At 39.1% G+C, this 23,258-nt stretch overlaps 1 protein-coding gene across 1 annotated transcript; it reads right to left on the minus strand.

The window, feature by feature from the left end:
• Positions 1–1,410: 1,410 nt before the first annotated feature.
• Positions 1,411–23,252, minus strand: CEP97 (centrosomal protein 97). Its single transcript, XM_050905661.1, has 11 exons — positions 22,946–23,252; positions 19,297–19,439; positions 17,527–17,685; positions 17,024–17,125; positions 16,334–16,447; positions 14,619–14,785; positions 13,200–13,364; positions 11,324–11,457; positions 10,045–10,795; positions 8,319–8,394; positions 1,411–7,582 (listed from the first exon to the last, which is right to left on the minus strand). Exons 1-11 carry the CDS (start codon positions 22,998–23,000, stop codon positions 6,866–6,868), a joined length of 2,583 nt encoding a protein of 860 aa, XP_050761618.1. The 5' UTR covers positions 23,001–23,252; the 3' UTR covers positions 1,411–6,865.
• Between the last annotated feature and the right edge of the window lie 6 nt (positions 23,253–23,258).

Raw genomic sequence — 23,258 nt, forward strand, 5'->3', positions numbered from 1 at the left:
ATGTGCTGTCCCATGTGGGCCAAAGTAATAATTCCTTCAACCTATACCCCAAATTGATGCATTATAATGCCACAGATCCTTCACAAATGGAGTACTATGGCTTGAAATTAATGATGTACTGATGCAAGCTATATTTGAACATAATGGTTTGTTCTTTTGCAACTGTATCAATACAGTAGAGAAAAATTAGTTTTCCACCCTAACATCTGAGTGAAGGGGAAAAATACCTCACCTACAACCTGGACATAATGTTATATAGAATTAACAGGAGTTTTTCAAACCACCCCGTCACACACAAAAGAAACTCAGCTCCTAGCATATGTAAGGATTTCAGCCCATAAAATTAAAAGTAATTATTTCCATTTGAACAAAATTGGGTCTGTCCACTACATATATTTATCCCTTTATTTTCCAACTCTAGCCAAAGATTTTAGTGTCCGATCTTATTACAAGTATGAATCAAAAACAGGGACAAGAGGGACCTTCAGCCTGAACTCCTAAAGTGTTATGGTTACTATCCCTACAACACACAGCATTTAAACTTAATAGTATAGCTTTAAGGTCTCTACTCCATGAGAAAACAGCACTGCTCTTCTCTTTTAAGACCTGAAGTGAAGTCACTTTAGCTATGCCTATTTCTGTCTTTCAAATATCTTCACAGAAGAGCAAGAAGAGTCTCACCTAAAAGCCTCAGCTCATTTCTTCAGTGTCATGAAGTGGAAACACATAGTAAAGAGTTAAAAAACACCCACTAACCTCCATGTGCAAAATGAGAGTTAAGCAAAAAAAAGTTATTTTGGGGTTGGTTTTTTTTTTTTGCTTGTTTGTTTTTTTACTTTTGGGATGACTCTCCTGCAGTAAAACATGACTTTCATATATGTCTGAGCTCCCGGACTGTTTGTCTGGTAAAGCCTGGATGATGTTTAATTAGTCTTCATTTATTTACCTGCACACAGCAGGTATCTGACCAAACCAAATTAGTAGGAAAGGGAACAACATGCTTTGCAATTGTATTTCTCTTGATAAGGCCATAGCCTTAACTCTCCTTCTAGAAAGCTCTGTACAGAATACTGCCACATCTTTTAATTAAACACAGTAGGGAACAGGAACATGAAAGAGAGGGCCAGTGATAGAAACAAAGGCCTGCAAATCATGAATATCAATTTCAGTGGCAGCTACTAATCAACTGGTGCATAAATTTTGAGTACACTACCACACTCTTACTGTCTTCAACACTGAAACAGTGGGCCATTAGATGCCTCAGCTGTACCAAGTCATGAATGCGAATGCTTACCTCGTTATCACTGTTTTGTATTCCTACACTTTCTGTCTCCAAAAGAGCCCTCCAGTCATAAGACAATGACTATTCGCCGTAAGAGTCAGGATCAAGTAACAAATTAACATTTTCAATAAACATACAAATCATTTATTTAAAATTCAAAACTCAGAGGTACAAACAAAATATTTAAGAAACAATAAATCCAGAAATGTAAACACTTATAGAAAATATACGAACTGTACCAATTTAACCACCCACCATTCTTCACAGAAAATGGTGAGAAGTAGAAAGACAAATCAATGCCTAATTGTTTTTCAGATTCTAGTTTAGAGGTAGAATACTACTGTGAAAGACTCAACAAAATTCAGTTCAGTAGAATTATGCTACAAGTGAATTTGGCCCATATACTGATAAATGTAATGAAGCCAGAAAAGAAGTTTCTTATTGAGAGCTCTTACACAACAAAATTTGGCGTGGCACTTCCCAAGAGATAAAGCACCTTTCCTGATAAATACTGTTTTATACTTTTGCAAGTAAAGGATGCTGTGCTTCTTCCATTACTGGCATAAAGAAAGCATTTAAAAATAGAAAGTCCCAACTTTTTGGCAGGTGTATAGAAAACAAGTGTTTCTCAGTAACTTGTCCTAGAAAGCCAAACTGGGGAAAAAAACCCTGTAACTATGAAAAAAGACTTTTTGAAAGACTTCATGAATACTTGATGCTTACTTATTTGGATGGCACAGTCCTCAAGGGGGAAAACAAAAGTTAATACAACAGGAAAAAAAAAAAAAAAGTCTCTTTTCCACTAGCTAAAAGCAGGGGAACTGACCAGCTTTTACGTATTACCATCATTCAGGGAGTCTCCACTAAATGCTACAATTCTATCCTTTCAGGAAAAAGTGTATCTGTGTGAGACACGCTGTAACTTCAAGTCCAGTAAAAAGTACCCAGGTAGTCTCAAAGGAATGTATCTTCCACTTTTGTTCAACCAACCTGCTACAAGTAGAAATTAAGATTGGAGTTCTTCAGACAATATATACAAATTCATAAAAACCAGGAACAATTTGCAAGCTCAATGACGTACAAACATTATTCAGAAAAAAAACAAACTTGTTTTTTTATATACAGACAGACTGGCTGCTAAGTGTATTATTTAAATTGCTGCATGCAAATAGCAAAATCTATGGTTGGTTAAGGAACTTCACTATAAACAAACTGTTAGGCTTCCACAATTTAGTTTAACAAGGACTTTCTCAAGTATTTGCTGAAAGATATTCGTGTTTTAGAAGCAACAAAATAAAATTTGCAGTCTTAATGCCTTCACGTTGTGTGGTATAAGAACAATTCTGGAGATGTAAATATGATAAAAACCCAATTTAGACAGCCAGTTCACAAGGACTCAACTTAAGCATGACCCTGCTTCCTTTAAGGAAATTAAAGCAGAGTAAGGCCAATGTTCAGCACCTTTTAAAAATCCCATCCTTGCCACACATACTTTGTTTACAAAATAGCACCACACACGAATAGTCATCACAAAAAAAAAACCCAACCCAAGTACTTTACAGGTGCTGCATTCATTCAGCAGCTAAATCTCCCATTCATTTAAATGACAGTTTTAGGTACTAAAAACACAGTTGTGACCATTAAGCTCATTTCATGGAAGAAGGCGGAAACAGAAATTCACTTACTGTCATTAATGAGGCATTGCCTTGTGATTTTCTTTCGTAAAAAAGTTATCTAACAGAGAAGAATAAATACAATCCAAATACCTTAAAAAACCCTTGAAATGTAAAATGTGAACAGGCCTGCTTTCATGATATTCTTCTACCTTTCCAAATACCATCCAGAACAGTGTCTATCAAATATTACATGCAGTAGAAAAAATGCATTCTTGATTACTGAAATGTGTAAACTATAAAATATAAACTATAAAAATAATTGGGAGAAAACTGAAACAGCAATCATAAAAGAGCTGGTGTTACCATCACAGACTAAACCTGAAGACATATGTAAATGCATTTCCACCTTCCTCCTTGTCCCTACCTTTGGAAAAGCAGGCAAAAGAGTAATTTCTGCCATAGACTAGCTGAAAAAGGTTTGCATGTGCCAACCACCTCATTTGGGGCAAAACTACTTGTGTGGCACAGTTTAAACAGTTAGTCTGAGCTATGTTTAGCTGATTTTTCTGAAGCAAATTAAAGAAGTGCTTGAACTGTACTCACGGCAGAGCTGACAATATTGCCTGACAAATAACCATTAGGAATCTCTTCCATCAATACTGGAGGATCAGCCCAGGACAAAGTATAACAGACAAGCTTTCCTTCTACAAAGTACTTTCTTCTGTTGAATACGAAGTCTTGCAAAAGGAAAATGCTGAAGGACGTACAATATTAACACAGGAAAATTTCAGACATGGATTTTCATATATTAGGCCTTCTGATTCCTTTATGAAACTTTGATCATCTCCAAAGGGAGCCATGCATCCCTATCCAGGTAAAAGAATATTACATACCTAGATTAAGAAAACTTTTACAAAGAAGAGTAAATGTTAAGCCATATATTAAACTATGATATTTCCATATCATGATTCTCTGAGAGCTCAAAATGGACTGAAAGAAGACATTTTTCAGTATACATCCAGTTTGATTCCTTATTTTTCCACTCTATCCCCCATTATGTCTTTCCCTGTATGTATTTTAATGGTCAGGATGAAAATATTTTGTGTATATACAAACTAATTACATTTAACCCTGCAAAAACTAATCCAAAACTTCACCATTCTTTGTGATTTCCGTATATTTAGGCAACTCATCTTCTATACATGCAAGATACTTTTCAGAACATCAAAGAAAAAAAATCTTTCATATTTCACAGCTTCCTCAAGAGTAAGATAAAGCTGATTATATGTAGGTACACACTTTGCTGCACCTTCATAAAATCACTTTTGGATATACAGGTTACAAGTTAAAAAAAGCCACCAGTTGACCTAGGCATTAGCTAAAACAAGCCATCCTGTGTTTGTGTTTGCAAGCCCCAATAACAGAGGAAATGTCAAGAAACATCTAGGCCTTCCATGAAAAATTAAGTTTCACCAAGTTTTCCCCCTTTCACACCTCCAAAATTAAAGTTGTATCTCCTCTTTCTAATTCTGCAGCAAAAGTGACAATAATACAAAATAGAAAAATATATATGGTCCCTCAGTGTCTTTAGTAAGTGAAACATTTTTACCAAGACAGTGGTCTAGTTTCTCCCAGGTCTTGCATATGCTAATACAGCACTCTGCCACGAAAGAGAACTTACTGTTTTATTAGACCTAACCACTGCCTCCAGAGCGTAAGGTCCAACAACTGTTTCAGAGAGAGAAATAATTTCTCTCTCAAACCCAAAGAAAGTCTCTTTAAAGGTTTACATGAGATTTTTTTTTTTTTTTTAAATAACAGATTGATAGTCGAAGGGCCAAATCCTATGAACTGTGGAGATCTCCAAGCATGGCAAGTTTAAATTCAAGTTGAGAACCTCCAGAGGACAAGGGTATGATCATGTAGACTACATACCTCTTTGCACAGTTAATGAGATGTGGGGATACATTAATGGACCTGTACCACTTCCAATATCCAAGCACACTCATGCTCTAAGATCTAATTATGAATATGGTTATGCTACAAACGTGCTGTAACTAGACTGAGTTAATAAGACAGCACATTAAGAATCTACCACCTCAGCTGTTGGTTTTGTTTCATTTTTTTTTTTAAACACTCTCATGTATGCAAGGCACAGTTAAATGTCAGCTTGACTGCAGTTACAGCTCTTTTGAGAAGTTAGTACCCTAGAACTTATTTTCTGCGGGGTGAGGAAAAAAAAAAAGAGATGGTGGCCACTCTATACACAGAAGCAAGCTTTATTCTTCCAAGGTGAACTTCACCTCTGGGCAGATGGCTGGTACAAGTCCAATACACCATTTATATTCTAAATAAAGGCTATTTTGAGGCCTCAAGTGGATACTGGCCTCATGCCAAACTCCTGAGTAGTGGTAAATTTCAGCTCAGAACCTAAAGCAGACAAGCAAACAAAGCTTTTAGAAAAATTAAGTTATTTTACATGGTAACACAGCCATAAGAGTCACTTTAAAACAGCACTAGTTGATTTTAATGACACCACAGCACCAGAAGTTAACCTGTGGATTCAGAGAATTATAAAATACATGTGTCTTTATATCTGAGAAGTTAATATTAGCAAACTACTGAAACACTGGCCTTCCAGTACACGTTGCAAAATGCCGTATTAGCAAACTGAACTGACCCCTAGAAGCCACAACATCAACTTTTATTTTACTAGTGTCCATCACAAATCACATGGCAAAACAGATTTCCCTTGCCACTTTTGCGGTACACTAAGATACCTGATCTTTTTCCATTAAAGAAACATCGTAATGGCTAGGCAAGATACAAACCCTACTGCTTGCCCAGTGTTTAAGTGGAAAGCACAGCCTAGGTAACTTAGCACATTTACCAACAGGGAAGAAATACAGCTTTTTATCCACATCTAATTAGAATGTCAAATACTGGACATACAGAGAACAAACAAACAAAAACCCCAGAGATGTCACGAAATAGTTTTAAGTCATGGCATTTGCTTTTAGTATTTATACCTGTAGATAGAAGTAGTCATGATCCATCAAATGCACTAATGTCTTGAAAGCCACGCAGATCCAAATCCCACAATGACATTAGTATCCTTGTGGAGGCAAAACATATGTCACCAAGTCTGCTGCTGTAACCCAGCAGTACAGGCTTGGAAACGACGTTCCCAAATCACATGCCCTTTTGAAATTCTTATTTAGTAAAGGCTGCTACTGGTTCTACTTTGAGTCTTACCTGAGAAAGCAGGGAAATTCAACCCCAGGGCAAACAAAGGTCAAAGTTTGTTTGAAGCTCCCTAAGGTCTCACTCCTGTAAGCCCTTATTTCAGTGCCTATGTAAATGACCTAATTCCTTGCCAGCAGCTTCAAGTAAATGACAAAAAGAAGTCACTGACTTGGACAGTGGTTTCATGGAATGCATCTTTGAAACACTGACCAAACTACTTTTGTTAAAGTCAAAAGAAGTCTGAAAGGCAACGGCTTTCATCTTTCTCATCAGGCTGTATCCATACACACACACTGCCTATATTGACTCTGTTTCTTCTCATATTGTTTCCTTCTCTTTGCAAAGTAAGAACTCAATCCTGCTTTTTAGAAAAAAATTTCAAAGACTAACACATTCACTGAAGTGAATTTACAGCAAACACCACCACCCCCAACACCCCCAACGTTCAGAATTAATTTAATGGAAGCCAGTTATTAGGATATCAGTTTTATGTTTGAAAATAAAGTGCATAATGACTGTCACCGAGAACTTTGCTGATTTCAGGTTAGCATAGTTAGTGTCAGTCCTCAGTAACATGAATAAAATACTAATTAAAACATAAATTGGTAACATGAGTCAAAATCTGAAACAGCACACATGAAAATGAGTTTTGTATAAATGGGAAAAAGGAGGAGAAAGGAAAGTGAAATGGAATCCCTAGTCCTTTGTGGAACTGAGCCTACTATACAGCTATCCCAACATGCAGCATCTGAAATGAAGAATCGCAGTCCGTTTGCTTCCCTTCTGCTATTCCTGAATTCAGTTTGCAGCTTTCTGGTGTCTGACTGATTTCACCTCGGGCAGGGGAAGATGTACCTTGAGGGAGATCTACAGAGACAGTGTCAGATGAAGAATCTTGGCTTTCTGCTGAAACAATGACTTGTGGCCAGCTACCCTCTGTTTCATCATTGCAATTTGTCCCTTCATCAGCCTCTTCCAGCTGCTGAACAGATTTCAAATACTGTTGTATTAGTCTGTCGTCCTGCTCGTTACTAGAGCTCTCTTTACTTTGCCCACATCCCCCATGGCCATCTTCTACATCTGAAGAATACGCTGAAACAGAATTGCCACATTGTTTGACAGTTTCCACTGAAAGAGAGCTCTCAGTTCCTTCTGTTAAACTCTTTTCAGAGCTACAGAGGTCCCCGGCATGAGTCTGATCAGCCATGGAAGAATGAAAACCAGAATCTGGGAACTGCAACAAAGACTTTTCCTGAAGAACATCACTAGCTGGAACTAACCAAGCAGAACTAACATCTGGTGGGGTTTCTTGCTCAAGTGTGGATGATCGAATAGATGGTTCGGATGGACAGAAAGTACTGGCTGAAGGGATACCAGGTTGCCAAGTGGCACCTAAATTTTGTGTCACTGAAAGCTGCCATTGTTGAAGGGATTTAACCTGTAAAGTATAGAGAGAATTCCATTATGAAACACAACTAAGAAAGTACTTTGATTTCCAGAGTATTTCTTGCAATCAGCAAAGCAGCTCTAGTATAAAATTTAAGACCGAGTGAACCAACCAAAGGTTCGCTATACCTTTAGGGAAAATAAGTTCTTCCCACTGTTAAATAATGGCCTTTAAACCTAGATGCCCAACACTGACAGAGCACACAAGCCTCCCAGTTCAAGTGCCTGAAGAAGGAATCTGCTCTTAAAAACAGAAAGGATGGGGAACCTTTATGAAATAACCCATGCTTAAGAAAACAGTCAAGCTATTCTTCCAAAAATAAGACTATTAGAAGATGCATTAATAACTTTTCAACTTTAGAAATGAGTTGCTTACAAGCAACATAGCTTGACACCATTTCATTTGCCCCAGGCATCTAGCAGCGACATCAATCTTCACACTTCTGCTACATTTATTTAGCTTCCCTTGCATTTTGTCCTCCTCCTCACACCATGCTGTAATTCAGCCTTTTGTAACAAAACCAGTGTTCTTGCACTAATACTTCTGAATGTTATTTTTCTCCAGAATACCAATATAGCAAACAACATGGCAATTAGATTCTAATAAGCCACCCAAGTCATCATTGGAAAAAAAACCATATTGACTATCTCTTCAGGATCTACAGTATGAAATAATGCCTTTCAAATTCATATGTAAGCAGAAAAATAAGAGGACTAAAACCACGTACCTGGTTCCAAAGAAATCTGACAGCTTCTTCCTGTACAAGCCTCTGAATCTTATCTTCCTCTCTTGCTTTTCTTAGTCTGCAAGAACACGCATCCAAATTTATGCAGCTTAAATAAGCAACATTTGGGTAACAAGATCAACAAGAATACATAAAAATGCCTACTTATGTAACAGCACTCTTGAAAGATACAACAGAGCCTAACGTTAAGACATTACTGCAGTCTGGCTTGCCATCAATACCCAGCTGCTGACTTCAAGTTTCTTTTTCAGAGTTACATTAAGATTCTGCTTCCTTTTGCTGCAGCACATTTATCGACTTGCCAATACTTTAAGTGTCTTTTTGTAAACTGAACCTGAACTCTTCATTTTAGGTAGACGTGCTTCTTTTTCCTGCACAAAAAAACCCCTAAAACAGTGCTTCTTCATTTCAAATTATGCTCTCCCTAACCGATATCGCCCAGATGTAGGTATGATGTGTAAGCATTAGGAGTTTCTAGAGGTTCACCGAGGACTTGATACAGAGAACTTTTGTCACTTGTGATAGTAAAGGAAGAGCCTGTCAGACTGCTAGTTACCAGGCTGATCCAGAAAGATATTAACTAAGTCCGCAATTTATATCTTACGAATTGAGGAACTCTGATAATTATCTCCCCCAAACATGGATTCATAGGATCAAAAAAACAGAACCAAGCACAGAATCACATTTTAAAATTGTATCATGCAAGGCAGAGAGAATTCTTCTTTTCACCAGTAACAGAGGAATGACTCAATATGGACACTTCATTTATAGACTCTATAATTGCTAGGAGACAAGTTAAAAAAAAAAAAAAATCACACTTAGCAATTTCTGTTTTGGTTATGCAGTGAAACATGCAAGTCCTGCTAATAGAGTGTCCTGGTTTCAGTTGGGATAGAGTTAATTTTCTTCTTAGTAGCTGGTACAGTGCTGTGTTTTGGATTTACTGTGAGAGTAATGTTGATAACACTCTGATGTTTTAGTTGTTGCAGAGGACTGCTTACACTAAGTTAAGGATTTTCAGTTTCCCATGCTCTGCCAGCAAGCAGGTGTGCAAGAAGCTGGGAGGGAGCATAGCCAGGACAGCTGACCCAAACTAGCCAAAGGGACATTCCATACCATGGAACATCATGCCCAGTATATAAACAGGGGGGAGGTGGCTGGGAGGGGCAGATCACTGCTCAGGCATTGGTCAGCGGGTGGTAAGGAATTGCATTGTGCATCACGTGTCTTTTCTTGGGTGTTATTTCTCTTTTTTTGTTATATTCCTTTTAATTACAATTATTACATTATTATTAGTAGTAGTATATTTTATTTTACTTTAGTTATTAAACTGCTCTTATCTCAACTCACAAGTGTTACCTTTTTTTTTTTTTTGTTCCAATCCTCCTCCCCATCCCACTGGGAGGGGGAAGCGGCTGCATGGTGCTTAGTTACTGGCTGGGGTTAAACCACGATGTAGAGGAACTGAAAAATGTATTCTAACCCAACCCACTCATAGAAGGCACTTCAAGAGTATAAACAGCTATGTGCATAACTGTGCTTATCTTACAGGAAGCAATCCTCTACTGTAATCACAGTTTTATATTATCAATGCTAGATTCTACTGTGAGTAGTTATATCAAGACCCATTTATACTTGTTCTGAAATATCCTGGAACCATGGTTATATTCATTCAGATTTGAAAATACACAGCATGACCTCAACTTACTTTTCTATTTCATCAGTTAAGCAAATGATGTGCTCCTGCATTCTGTTTAGTCGAATTTCATACCGCACTTCCTTGGCTCGGGGATGGTAGTTCCTCGTGTAAAATCCTCTCCAGCAGGCTTGAAGCTTGGTAGCTGCTTTAGTCATTCTTTGCAGTTCAGCTGCACCTTCATCGACAACAGCTAATGAATCAGAACTTTCTCCTGTCACCTGGTCAGGACAGAGAGTTGTACCTCCCGATTCAGCACCTACTGAGCTGCTGGGGTGGCTATGCAGAACTTGGTCTTCAGAGGATGCTGAACAGTTGCTAGCATTATCAGTCAGGCTAGCTGTTACTGGATCAGGCAACAGCATACTCTCTTTGATATTCCCTTGGGTTTCCACACTTCCCACTGCTCTGTTTGAGTGCTCTCTCGTAACACATGAAGCTTCTTGCTTGTTAGCTGTTTCTCCGCTATTAACATCTCTCACACATTCAATCACTGTATCATCGTCATCTTCTAGGCCCAAATTGATTCCGTGTAGCTTCAGGTCTGAAGTAGGAGACACTGGAGACAATCCTGAAGCAACTGGCATGAAAGTAGACTCTGAGGATAAAAGGCTGCTGTTTAGTTTGTCTTCGTCTGTCTGTATATCTTCAAGGTATAGCTCCTTGCGAAAACTTCTTTCAAGAAGAAAAGTGTTCTTTACTGCATAGGAATGATCATCGTTTGCACTTGGTCCAACCCAAGAATTCTTCTGGATGATAGGTTCTAGATAGGCAGAAAGCCATATTCAAAAGTGTCATAGTATTTCAATAACATATCTTCATTTAATTCATAGGGATTCACAATTTGTTTTAGATAGTTAGAACCTGGTTGTGTAAGACGATCTAAAATGCTAGTAATGATAAGCATTATTTCTACATAACAATAAGAACAAAACTACTTATCACACTAACATCCACAAACTTTGCAAATACTGGGTACAGTGAATTGCATAAACTGCCTCCCCCTGGAGAGGTTACACTTTTATCAGATGGAACAGTCAAAGTAATAACTCTTTAGTTTATTGGATTGTGGTTTTCACCTAACAATCTTACTAGCATTTCAAGACATGAATAAGCATGGAGTGTATTTTTAGAAAACAAAGTATAACTTCAGTTGAAAATCTCCAAAAATCAATAGAATAAAATAGTAACAGGGTCTTGTTCTGAAATTCTCTCCACAAAGTTATCTAGGTTCAAAAAAAAAAAAATTTATTTCCACAGGTTAGATCACAGGTGCAGATTAGCTTCTTACCACTTTCAAAAACTATCTGTGGTGGCTGGGCTGGACTGCTGTGTTCATAAGTAACTGGCAGTGTTTTGTTGGGAGTAGAAGATGCAGGTGGTCCTTCGTTTTCGTTTTGATGCATCAGCTGCCTCTGGTGGAGCCTAAGCACAGAGTTCCAACAGATTTTATATTTCTTTTGAACTTTTTTGGTACAGAAGACATCTAAAAGAAACTATCAACTACTTTAAAGGAAACAAGTGATCAAATCATTCTAAACAAGAGGCTAGTTATGCAGATCCCTACACCTACAAGACACTAACAGGACTACTCACAAAGTAGGGGATTGCACAGACTGCTCCTGTTCCCCTTCCTCCTGCCCCTTTTTCTTCGTTACATGTATCAAAAAAAAAAAAAAAGAAAAAATCCAACATGCAATTCTGACTATAGATTGAAAACCATGACATATTTCTACACACAAGGAAGGTATGCAGATATTTTAAGCGTCTACTGCAGGATACATTATGCTTGTATGTGTAGAGGAGTTTGAGGAATGGCGGGAGTGTCTTTTACATTTGAAAATGACTGAACCAAGGAAAGGGTGTCCCTGTTACTAAAGGGACAAAATCCTACTACAAATCAACAAACATTGCCACAAACATAAAATCATCCCTTACAAACCGAGAAAACACACAGGTTGTTTCAGCCCAGCTAAATTCAAAGATCATGAGGTAGAGGTCAGAAAGTCAAACTGCCTTATAAATGTGTGTGCATATATATATGTTTATGGGGGGGATTTTGGGGGGTTGTTTTTTTGGTGAGGGTTTTTGTTGTTTTGGAGGTTTTTTTGAAGAGTTATATTTTGCAAGCCAACTTCCTGAATTTTCCTCAGAAACATCATGTGAATGTCAGAGCACTTAATTGGAAATTCCAATGTCAATATGCTTTTATTGTACCTTCTTCTCTGAAATTGCCTCAACATTTCTATAATTTCCTCCTGGAGATCAATCTACACTGACAAAGTGTGCAGTAGCTCCTTCCAGACACTCCCAAGTTTCCAGCCCTTTTGATGAGATGCTGCCCTTCTGCTTACCACACCACCTTTGTTGCCCAACTTTCTACCCACACTATGCCACTTACGTAGCCTGCTCCTTTGAGCTGAGTCTTCTGCTCTCATCTTTCTGCAAAAAGTTTGCAATAGGTCCTGTGGAATAGGGATACCTGTATTGTTACATTTTCTGGCTTTTAATCCCAATTAGTTCACCTTTTAATGGGAGGAAAGTGCACCACGGTAACTCTCCTCATCTGCTCGCATGGGCCTCAACAAAACAGCTACTGCTGGCAGAACCAGCAGGCTCTGTAAAGGTCTCTGCTGACAAACCCACGGTGACAGATGCAGAGATTGTCAAGTACATCACTGGGAGCAGCGTCCCTCAAAGAACAACCTTAACTTTAAAACCAAGAAAGAAGAAGCTAACAACAAAAAAGTGGCTAATACACCAGTGTACCACAATAGTCTTCATTTACAATTAGAACAAAAATTAATCTAAGCTCGTTTTTGAGGTTTTCCTCACTTTCTCCATGGCAAAAAATCTCAGTAGGTAGTTTATTTTAACCACAGTCCTAACACAAATCACCTTCAATGTCCTACAGAGCACAGACTGAAAAATATAGAGAATTTGCCCCTAGATGGCCCAGCAAGCAGGAAAACACTCCTGCTGCTGCTGTCTTGCCTCTCATTCCCCTCTAGGACACATCCTGTACCTCCACTACTCTTCCCATCTCCATCCCTCACTGTTGGTTTGAAATACTTAAAAGGAAATCTTATTATATCTAACACATAATAAGACATATAATTATGTTCTCAATTACATTCTCTAACAACAGAGAAACAAGAAATTCTCACCTTTGCTTACTCAGTATTTTTTCCAGTTTGGCATCCTCTTCAGTCTGGAGACCGTACGTAGATATAAGAGGACAAACAGTAGCCAAGTACTGGACTAGCTGAACATGCTGCCCAGGTCGATATGATCTTCCTTTACCTTGACTGTAGAGCCATTCTGCTTTCAAACTGTTAGGAAGGGGAAAAATGGTCACCATTAAAGCATGGCATAAAAACCCTAACTCTCCTTTGACTACTGGTCTTCTAGTGGGTTATCTAAGAGCTAATCTAGAAATCTAATCAAAACTTGGAACATGTGCAGTGCCCAGAGGAACTGGGAATTTCATTACCAGAATAATGAATAAAAGTATCCCTCACATAAGCATCGATGAAACAAAAAAAACCTCTGACCAAAACTGTGCATTCTCTGCTTTATCTGTGTGTAGTCTTTGAGTACTGAAAACACATTTGTGTCCATGAATTTATCACCAAAGCTTGCACAGAAACAGAAAAGTTCACACAAACATGCAGAATAAGCACATAGAGCAAATCTTGCTGAAAGTATTCAACAACTGAAATCTGTTTTTAAATTAAATGCTCTTCAGTCTGAGAAGATTTAATATAACATATCTATATATAATAATACAGTTAATACAGAAAACCCCATTAGTCATGAAAAACATTTCTAGAATTCTTACAGGCAACTTTTTGGGAAAGTCATATGTTATGGTGAAACAGAATTGGTTTACCTTTGAGCAAAAAGGAAGCTTTTTATTTTAGTAACAGGGAAAAAAGACATTAATGTCCTAGAATACATTAATGTATTGGACTAGAATGTGTTTATACTGGATAATATTTATGCTTGGACTGTTCTGATGTCAAGAACTTCAAGAAGACATCTCTACTGTCATACAGATACAGGGATATAATGACCACAATGATACAGTAACAAGTGATTTGAGCAAAATAATATTTGACTAATTGATACAAAAAATGCCAAATCTAGAAACGCACATGCAAATCAGGCCCTTTATAAAAGGGCACATTTGAGCTTCCCCCAAGACAATAGCTTTAATATCTGCCGATTGTCTCATTCTGCAAAGTCAAAGAGGCTGTAAGCTTGGAAGTGGTAACAGACCATTGATAAATTGCTACCACAGTTTTGCTTTGTAAAAGTGCTACTGTGAGTTGAGTAACAAAACAAAAGCTTAACTTTGTACTTCTACTTAAATAAACTTGTGATCTTACATAGTAATTCCAGTGTAACAGATGAAAAATTTAGCAAAAGCAACAATGTTAATTGGCTTGTATCTCATATGGCCATTAGCAAGACAAACAGAATTTCAGATCATTAGCACTTCTCCATATTGTTATATAAAAATGCAATTTCAGCTTAGCCAAACTTATTTAATAAATTTTAGAGATTTAATACTATTATGTCACCTTTCCTTCTGAGAAATCACATATCCATCAAGAACTTTAAGGTTCAGACACCAGCTGACAATATACGGCCTGTAGTCAAAGCCAGGGATAGAAGGTGTGGCCATCACACAAGGATTGTTCATAATTGACAACTGTTCCAACTGATGAAGAGAGGCCAGGAAAGAAACCTTGAAAAAACAAGATATTTGTTAACTGAACAGAACCCATTAAATGCTTACGGAACGTACCACATTTCTCCTAGTTACAGCTAGACATCTCACGCAAAACATAATTACAAATACATTGAAAATCACATTTGCTTTTTGAACATGAACATCTTTTAAGGACCTTCTATCAACTATGGCCATTTTCACATTAATTCTCCTGTAAGTACTATAGACCTTGGAAAGTATTAGCTTCTCTTAAAATCTGGGAATGGGGCTTGTCCTGGTTTCGGCTGGGATAGAGTTAATTTTTCTTCTTAGTAGCCGATACAGCGCTGTGTTTTGGATTTACTGTGAGAATGTTGATAACATGTTGATGTTTTAGTTGTTACTAAGTAGTGCTTATCTTAAGCCAAGGATTTTTCAGTTTCCTATGCTCTGCCAGCAAGCAGGTGCACAAGAAGCTGGGAGGGAGCAGAGCCAGGACAGGTGACCCAAACTAGGCAAAGGGATATTCCATACCATAGAACGTCATGCCCAGTATATAAACAGGGGGGAGTTGGCTGGGAGGGGCGGATCACTGCCCAGGCATCAGTCAGCAGGTGGTGACCAATTGCATTGTGCATCACTTGTCTTGTCTTGGGTGTTATTTCCTTTTTTTTTTGTTATATTCCTTTTCATTACAATTATCATTATTATATTATTATTATTAGTTAGTAGTGTATTTTATTCTTACTTTAGTTATTAAACTGTTCTTATCTCAACCCATGAGTTTTACTTTTTTTTTTTTTCCCCCTCCTCCCCACCCCACTGGGAGGGGGGAAGGAGAAGCAGCTGTGTGGTGCTTAGTTGCTGGCTGGGGTTAAAACCATGACAGGCTTTATGTATAGAAAGGTATAGTATTTCTATGATTCCAGTTCACTACAACAGGCATTGAGATTTTGACAAAATAAATGGCAAGTAAAAATCTGGAGAAACACTGTCCTGTTTTGAAGAGAAATGTATTACCAAAATAAGATTTTTCTTCCAACATGGAAGTCCAACTGACAGTTTTGGCTGCTACTTGTATTTAAAAAGACCGAAACAAAACAATAAAGATAAAAATCACAGGCAGAATATTTGTTTCTCTTACACGGTGTTTGAGAAATAGCTGAAATAAGACATGGGCCCAAAAATGTTCAGTTGAAACAAGGGCAATTCAAACCTCTGTTTTAAACACAGCAGCTGCAGAAGCCCTCTGCAGCAGTTATTCAGCTCAGCTTTCAACCTTCAGACAATCATGAAAAGCTCTCTATGAATTTAGTCCTTAAAGTATACTTCTGACATCCTTGAATAATATAAGAACATAAAATAAAAAAAGGCAAAGCTCTTTCAAGGATAAATTTTAAAAGGTAGCACCTAGCTTGTGCAGCTAACACAAACATAGTTATTAATATAAACTATTAAAAGTTACTTCTATCAACATGGGCTGTTTCAAAGGAGAGATCCCACTTTCAGTTACATCAAAAGAATTACCCAACTATATGCTTTCAGTCTACCTAAAGACAAGGTGATATATCTTCTACATCTTACCTCATTTAAGTCTCTGATTTCATTTTCTGCCAAAGAAAACACAGTCAGATTCTGAGGTAGGCAAACAGGTGCAGTGCGAAGTGAAGTTATAATATTTCCATGTAGCAAAAGAGTCTATAAAATAAAAATACAGTGGTGAAATGTATGTTTGATCAAAACCCCCATATTTGTTCAGGCAATACCTGCACAATACACTCAAAAGAACTATAATTAAGGCTTTCTGGTATCATCAAAATTATTTTTGTTTATTCCAGCAAGGGAAAACTAATTTTTATATTTTAGAGCAAAACCTTCTTATTTTCAAATGCAGAAATAAACTACAGTAACAGTTACAAAAAAATGTATTTGGAAACATTTTTTCTCTACAGTGTTCACGCTGAAAGAGTTAACACTATTTTTTGTCTTGATTCATGACATGAGACAAGAGAACCGAGAGCTATAAACAAGATCTCACCATGTTATCTTTATCAAAATCATTAGAGCGGTTATAGAAAAATCACTGCCTTGGTTCCTGCAACTTGAAAACAAGGAAAAGAATTCTTGCATACTTCCCTCTAGAAATTATAGTGATTAATTAAAATGCTTTAAGAGCTAGTGTTTGAATAATGAATGCTTTAAAAGGCAGCAATTTTCAAAGCAAATTTCTTTATGCAAAGAACGTAACAAAACCAGAGATAAAATAGCATCTACCTTCAGCGATGTAAGCTTGGAGAGATCGCCTAATTGGGCTATGTTATTGTCTGACAAATCAAGATGCTGAAGAGAGAGACAGGAACTGATTTGTTCAATGGCCTACAAAAATAAAGAAGTCAATTACTCACAGTAACTCTTTTTTAGTCATTAAATAAAACCAGGTATCTATAATTATAAATTATTTTGACAGCTAAAAAACACGGGATAAGTAACCCAAAATGAAAACCATGTTTTTATACAGTTTCATTTTAAAGATGATAATTCTTTTCCTATTTTGGGGACTATTTCCCAATTCTCATTACATTTTGATATCAAACGTTTTATCTTTTTCCTAGACAATTCTTGTCCAAAAAGTTGCCCTCTTCTACTTCATAAATGAGCAGATGCAAAACTTCAACATGTGTTCCAATCAAAAGCAGAAACATATTCAGATTTCTTTGCAGCATTTTCCAAATTTCAACACTAGATTCTGGAAAATGTATAAAGACTAAATACTTTACCTTAAGGTTATTTCCTGCCAAGTTCAGCCATTCCAGGTGCACCAAATCCTTCAGCCCTTCCACATACCCAATACTATTATGAGGCAAGTTTAGCACCCGGAGCTTAGTCAGTTTTGCTACACCCATCATTCGCACCAAACGATTGTTGGCTACAGAGAGCTGCAGATTGACACACGAATAAAAGAAACAGTTTTAACTATTAAACTGCACAGACAGAATAGGCTTTTATTTTTAGTGGTTAAAAAAATCTAATCCAACAGGAACTTCTTCAATCTACGTATTCCATTTTCAAGCAAATAACACAGACACAAAAAACTGCAAGAGCCAGGAAATAAATTACTGATCAAAGAAAGTAGTCTTCACAACTCACTCTGCAAACTTAAGAGGAAATCCTCCTAGCAATAGCTAAATAAAGCAGAATGAATACGGAATTGTGTCATATGAAAATAAGATTTTAAAATCAGAATTCCCAAATCATTATGCAAATTGTTGCACCATTCCTGGTGTAAAATCATACTTACTGTCAATATGGCAGAGGACAAAATATATTTCAAATGATTCTCAAAGGTCTTGTGCTAACAGGACTGTAAATCACAAACTTTTTAAAGGATAAATCCTGATTAGACATACACGTTAATAACATGACCACCAAGCTGGCAGACTGGTGAAGGTTTGTTGTAGCAACAAACCCTACCTCTCCTATCTCAGTTTAGCTTGTCTCTAGAAGCTATTAGGTGACTTCAAGTCTATCTGGAGGCACTTTCAGTGATAATTAACATAGACTTGTACAGCTTTGCCCCAGAGGGATTAATACTCTGATTTTTGCAAGCACCATGCACAGATGTCCTGGGTTCGGCTGGGACAGAGTTAATTTTCTTCCTAGTACCTGGTATAGTGCTGTGTTTTGGATTCAGTAGGAAAATAATGTTGATAACACACTGATGTTTTTAGTTGTTGCTAAGCAGTGTTTATACTAAGTCAAGGATTTTTGAGTTTCCCATGCCCAGCCAGCAAGAAGGCTGGAGGGGCACAAGAAACTGGGAGGGGACACCGCCAGGACAGCTGACCCAAACTGGCCAAAGGAATATTCCATAGCACATGACAGCAGGCTTAACATTGTTATCACTAATACCCTCATGAACTTAAATGGACTGCTGCAGTATTAAAATTAAGGATAAGCACTAGCAACATCAGGGCCTACATGAATCGATATGTTAACAAGACTACATAGATCCCTCCCACTTCACATTTTTTATTTGCTATTTCTATTTTAACCTCATCCACATGGCTTTTTTTCTTCTTGTAAATTAAGGCTACTAATCTTCTTCCTCTGTGAAGGGTTCTGAAACCCAAATGGAGAGGAGAGTCCTGTATGTATGTATGTCTGCATGTTTACAATTACACAGAGGAAAGATAAAACAAAGTTATTTTTAAGTTTACAAAGCTCAAGTATTCAAAAGCTAAGAAGTACCAAAATTTGGGTTATCAGTAACTTTTCTAAGTGTTCTTATGACACAGACCCCCCCCCTTAAGATTTATTTAGTTCATTTTTAATTACCTAGGTAACCAGCAAAACAGCCTCCCCCACTATCAACTGTAGAGCTACACTGAAAACAAAGTTTTTATTTTAGTTAGCCATCATTTATTTTCCTATGAAGACAGTAACTACTAACTTACTTCAATTATATAATATGGCCTTAAAGCAGAAGTATTTTAATTAGCATCACAGTACCATTATTTTGTAGTAAATTCAAGTCAAGTAACACTGACCTGCATCAGATTCTTGCATTTCTCCAAGTGTTCCAATTTAATTATCTGGTTTTTGTCCAGAATCAGAGTGTGAGTATCAGCATCACAGGGTAAGGTTGGACCCAGTTTTTGCAGCCCTTGACCTGACCAGTTGACTACCAAACCTAAGAAGAAAAAAAAAGAGAAGAAAAAAAAAAAGCCCCAAAGTCAACACTTTATATATGAGAACATGTACTGAAAAAGCAAAGCAAGATGAACGGATTTGCTTTATAATGCATGCAGCTCATTTGCAAATACAAATTAACTTTCTTTTCCATGTAAAACTGAAACAAATTACTTCAGACCAAACACATTAGAGTAACTGATCCAGTTACTGGAAGATATGCATTTCAGGCCCCATCCAAATAAAGAATTCTGATAGAATTCTGGGAAAGTCAGTAACAGATCCTCTGAAGTGGGCAGCAGAGCAAAATTTCGGTAGCTAAATTTAAAGGTGTGATCCTCAAAACCCCAAATTTCAAAAGCCCCTAGATTTTTAAATTCTTCAAAGATTTCAAGTTTTCAGCAGCTTGACAACTACCTATCTATGTGTAGGCACTCTATCTAAATTCCTGCTTGTAGGCAAACCCAGAACATGCCTAGCACACATCTGTAGGATCACACTCCACAAACAACAGCGATCATACCTGCCACTAAAAAAAAAAAAATTTTTTTAAAGGGGAGGAGTCTGGAAAAAGGGTAAGCAGCATCCATCCTTTCATCAAGCAGAATGTGGGAAACCTGATAAGGATGCAAACCTACGAACTTCACCTTCCTGTAGCATTCCATCAAACACCCTGCTAAAGTATTTGAAGATCAGGGCACTTAACTCATAAATGTGAAACACCCATGTGATAGTCCTCAGCCAGAGGAAAATAAACAGCCTTATCATGAACAAGTCCTCAAAAAGCTAGACCACTGAATAAAAGCCTGCAGTTTTCTCTTTTTCCTTTTTCCCCTCTCTGTATTTCAAAGGAAAAATGTTATTAGCCTACACTTTTTTTTTTTTTTTGGAAAATGCACTCTAGGTGCAAACTCATAGCAGAGGTTTCAGCCTGTGAAACCAAAACTGACACCTCTCTATTGTCAGAATTTGGATGCTTAAACTTCAGAAAAGAAACAAACTTAAGATTTAACTCTCCCTTCAGAACTTCCTATCAGATATTTTAAGACTTGCTCCCTTTTAGCAGTTTGGCTGCTGCAGAACCTAATCTTAAGTATTTAACTACCTTAACTTATTGGGTAGGGAATGTGTCTAATTCAGAGTCAAAGATTCCACTCTAGGACTTCACTGGCCAAATCCTTGAGTGCATCTTGCCTTAGGATTTTAGTGCTTGTGTCCCCAAATTGTATTGATAGGCTAAATGTCCCATATTCCAGCAAAGTACCTAGTGAAAAGTCAGAACAAAGAACCCATTCATATAGCCATACTACAGTACTGGTGACATTTGAGCAGGAGCAAATTGTAAATAGGCTAGCATATCATTTAATTAGTGGAACACACAACTAAAATGTTCCATGCAAAAACTGTTACTATATAAAGTTAAAAGGAAAATATTTGCCATCTACAGGGAACGTGAATCACTGGGTACCCACGGTGACACCTGCTAATAATAATTTTCATACATTAAGCCTCTGCTGTGTTTTACATACGTACACCATTCTAGTGCTTGCTCTTCTCTTACTATCTGCTCAGTAAATAATGTCGCCTTTTTCAGCAGCATGTTCCAGAATAGTGTTCGTACCCTAACATGCACTATATATTAATATTCTTACAGTTTGCAGGCTTTTAGGGTTTAGTTATGCTAAGGATGGAGACAAACATTTTTGTGTACCATTTTGTCAGCTGAGAATATGCTTTTCTAAGAAGCATCTCTGATGACATTTCTTACATTTCCATCGCTTCTCAAATCCACAGCCACCCGAAGAGCTCTGCAGCTCCAGCAGTACCAGAAACAGTCACACTCCTGTCTTTGCACATTCTGGAAGAAGGTACCACATGTTTCTTGCTTAAGTAGCCACCTCTGCAACCACTTGGTCACTTTAACTAAACAGAAATTTTGCATCTGCCCGTTTATCCAAGGGCTTGTTACGAAAATTCACAACTGGCCCATGCCAAACGAGGAGAGAGGCTAGGACCCACAGTAGAGAATTACAATAGTAATCCTTTTATTCATGCACATGAGGTGTCCCATTCAAACTCAGGCACCCAGAATGTGGTTTTACACATGGTTCTTATACCTTTCAAGCATTCAGGTACAACACGATTTGACTCATAGCCACTTAACACACACTACCATTTGCAAAGAAACTATTTCTATGGCATCATCATCCACCTGCTTCTCTATTGATCTAGATGTCCCTGGAGTCAGTCTTGTTATAGTTACTCATCTATGATGCCAGACAATGGGAGGGTTTCACAGAGGTGTTAGAGAAGCTAGGATGCTGGTGCTATCTTGGTTGTCCAAGGGTATCCTTTACCCTTTGTGGGCAGCTTTAAGATTCAGAGAAGCAAAGGTCCCTATTTCAAGGCGGGTCTATCCTTCTCCTCTTTGCGACGAGCTGGTGCCCTTTAGTTTGCTTGCTAAAGCATGACCATTCAGTATACAATGTGAACTATACATATATATATATATATATATATCTATATCTTAAGAAAGTTAATACTACTTCATGCTATAAAGACTCATTGGTATAATACTTCAGGAATGAGATTTTCCTAACAGGCTCTCAGTACCCAGGAAACATTTCAGAATTGCATATTACTCGTTTGGCAGCGATGTACATTAATAGACCTCAGAAGCTCACAATTTTTGCTCAGGCCTCTGCTCACTCACTGAGCCCTTAAGCCTTCAAAGCCAGACTTGCGTTATTATAACGCACCATCCTTTCAGACGGAGGCAGGAAGCAAGAAACTGCATCCTCAGAGTACACGGTGTCTCCCAAGACCTCTCTGCCCTCCACTGTAGGAAAAAGGGGCCTTATTTCAACTGCTGGCCTACCTTCTACGAGGCTGCAGACAAATCCCTCCTCAGGGGCCCGGGCCCCAGCAGGATGGACAGCCCCTCTCCGCGCACCCCCCGCCCATGCCCAGAGCCAAACTCGCTGCTGGGCGGCGACCCTCACTCCTCAGGGCGGGCTGCCCGAGCGCGGGAAGCCGCGCCGCCGCCGGTCTCCTCGCCGACCCCCCCCCCCGACCGATTCCAGCCCCACTTGGGGACCTCAGGTGCCGGCCGTAAGCGGGGAGGAGCGCGGAGAGCGAAGAGGGGGGCAGCCAGGCCGCCCCCTCACCCTCGACAGGAGAGGGCGCGCCCCCACCCCCCCAGTGCCGCCCCAGTTCCCCCTCAGCCGAGCCCCCCCGCGCCCCACATCAAGGGCCGCAGGGGTTTCGGGACTTGTAGTCCGAACCCTGCGCCCGCGGCGAGCGCACAGCCCTCCCGGCACTACAGCTCCCAGGGTGCGCTGCGCGCCCCCGCCTCTCAGCAGCACACAACGGAGACACAAACAGACCTCTCTCCCCACGCCAACCTCCCCCCCCCCCCCCGCCGGCGCAACGCCCGGCCGGCCCCCAACACCTGCAACCCGGCGGCGCAGCCCCCGGTAGGCTCGCTGCCTCCGGTGCTCCCCTTACCCCCTGCAGCCGGCGAGACCGCCTCGGCCCTGGCCGCAACCCCCGTCGCCGCCATGCTTCCCGCTTGCCAACGCCGCCAGGCAACCGAGCGGCGGACGCCGATTGGCTGCCTTGCTCCGCGACGGGAAAATCGTGTCTTTTATTCTCGGTAGGGCGGAAGGTGCCGCGCGTGGAGCCGCCCGGCGGGACTGTAACCGAGCAGCGCAAAGCCCGGCCGCCGTGAGCGCTGCCGCGGGGCGCCCACCCGCCCCTCCAGCCGGGGAGGCGCTGCCCGCCGCCGCCCCTCTCCCCTCCCGTCAGGCCCTGCGCGGGG

This window comes from Gymnogyps californianus, chromosome 1, assembly GCF_018139145.2.
Source record: "Gymnogyps californianus isolate 813 chromosome 1, ASM1813914v2, whole genome shotgun sequence".
Taxonomy (NCBI): domain Eukaryota; kingdom Metazoa; phylum Chordata; class Aves; order Accipitriformes; family Cathartidae; genus Gymnogyps; species Gymnogyps californianus.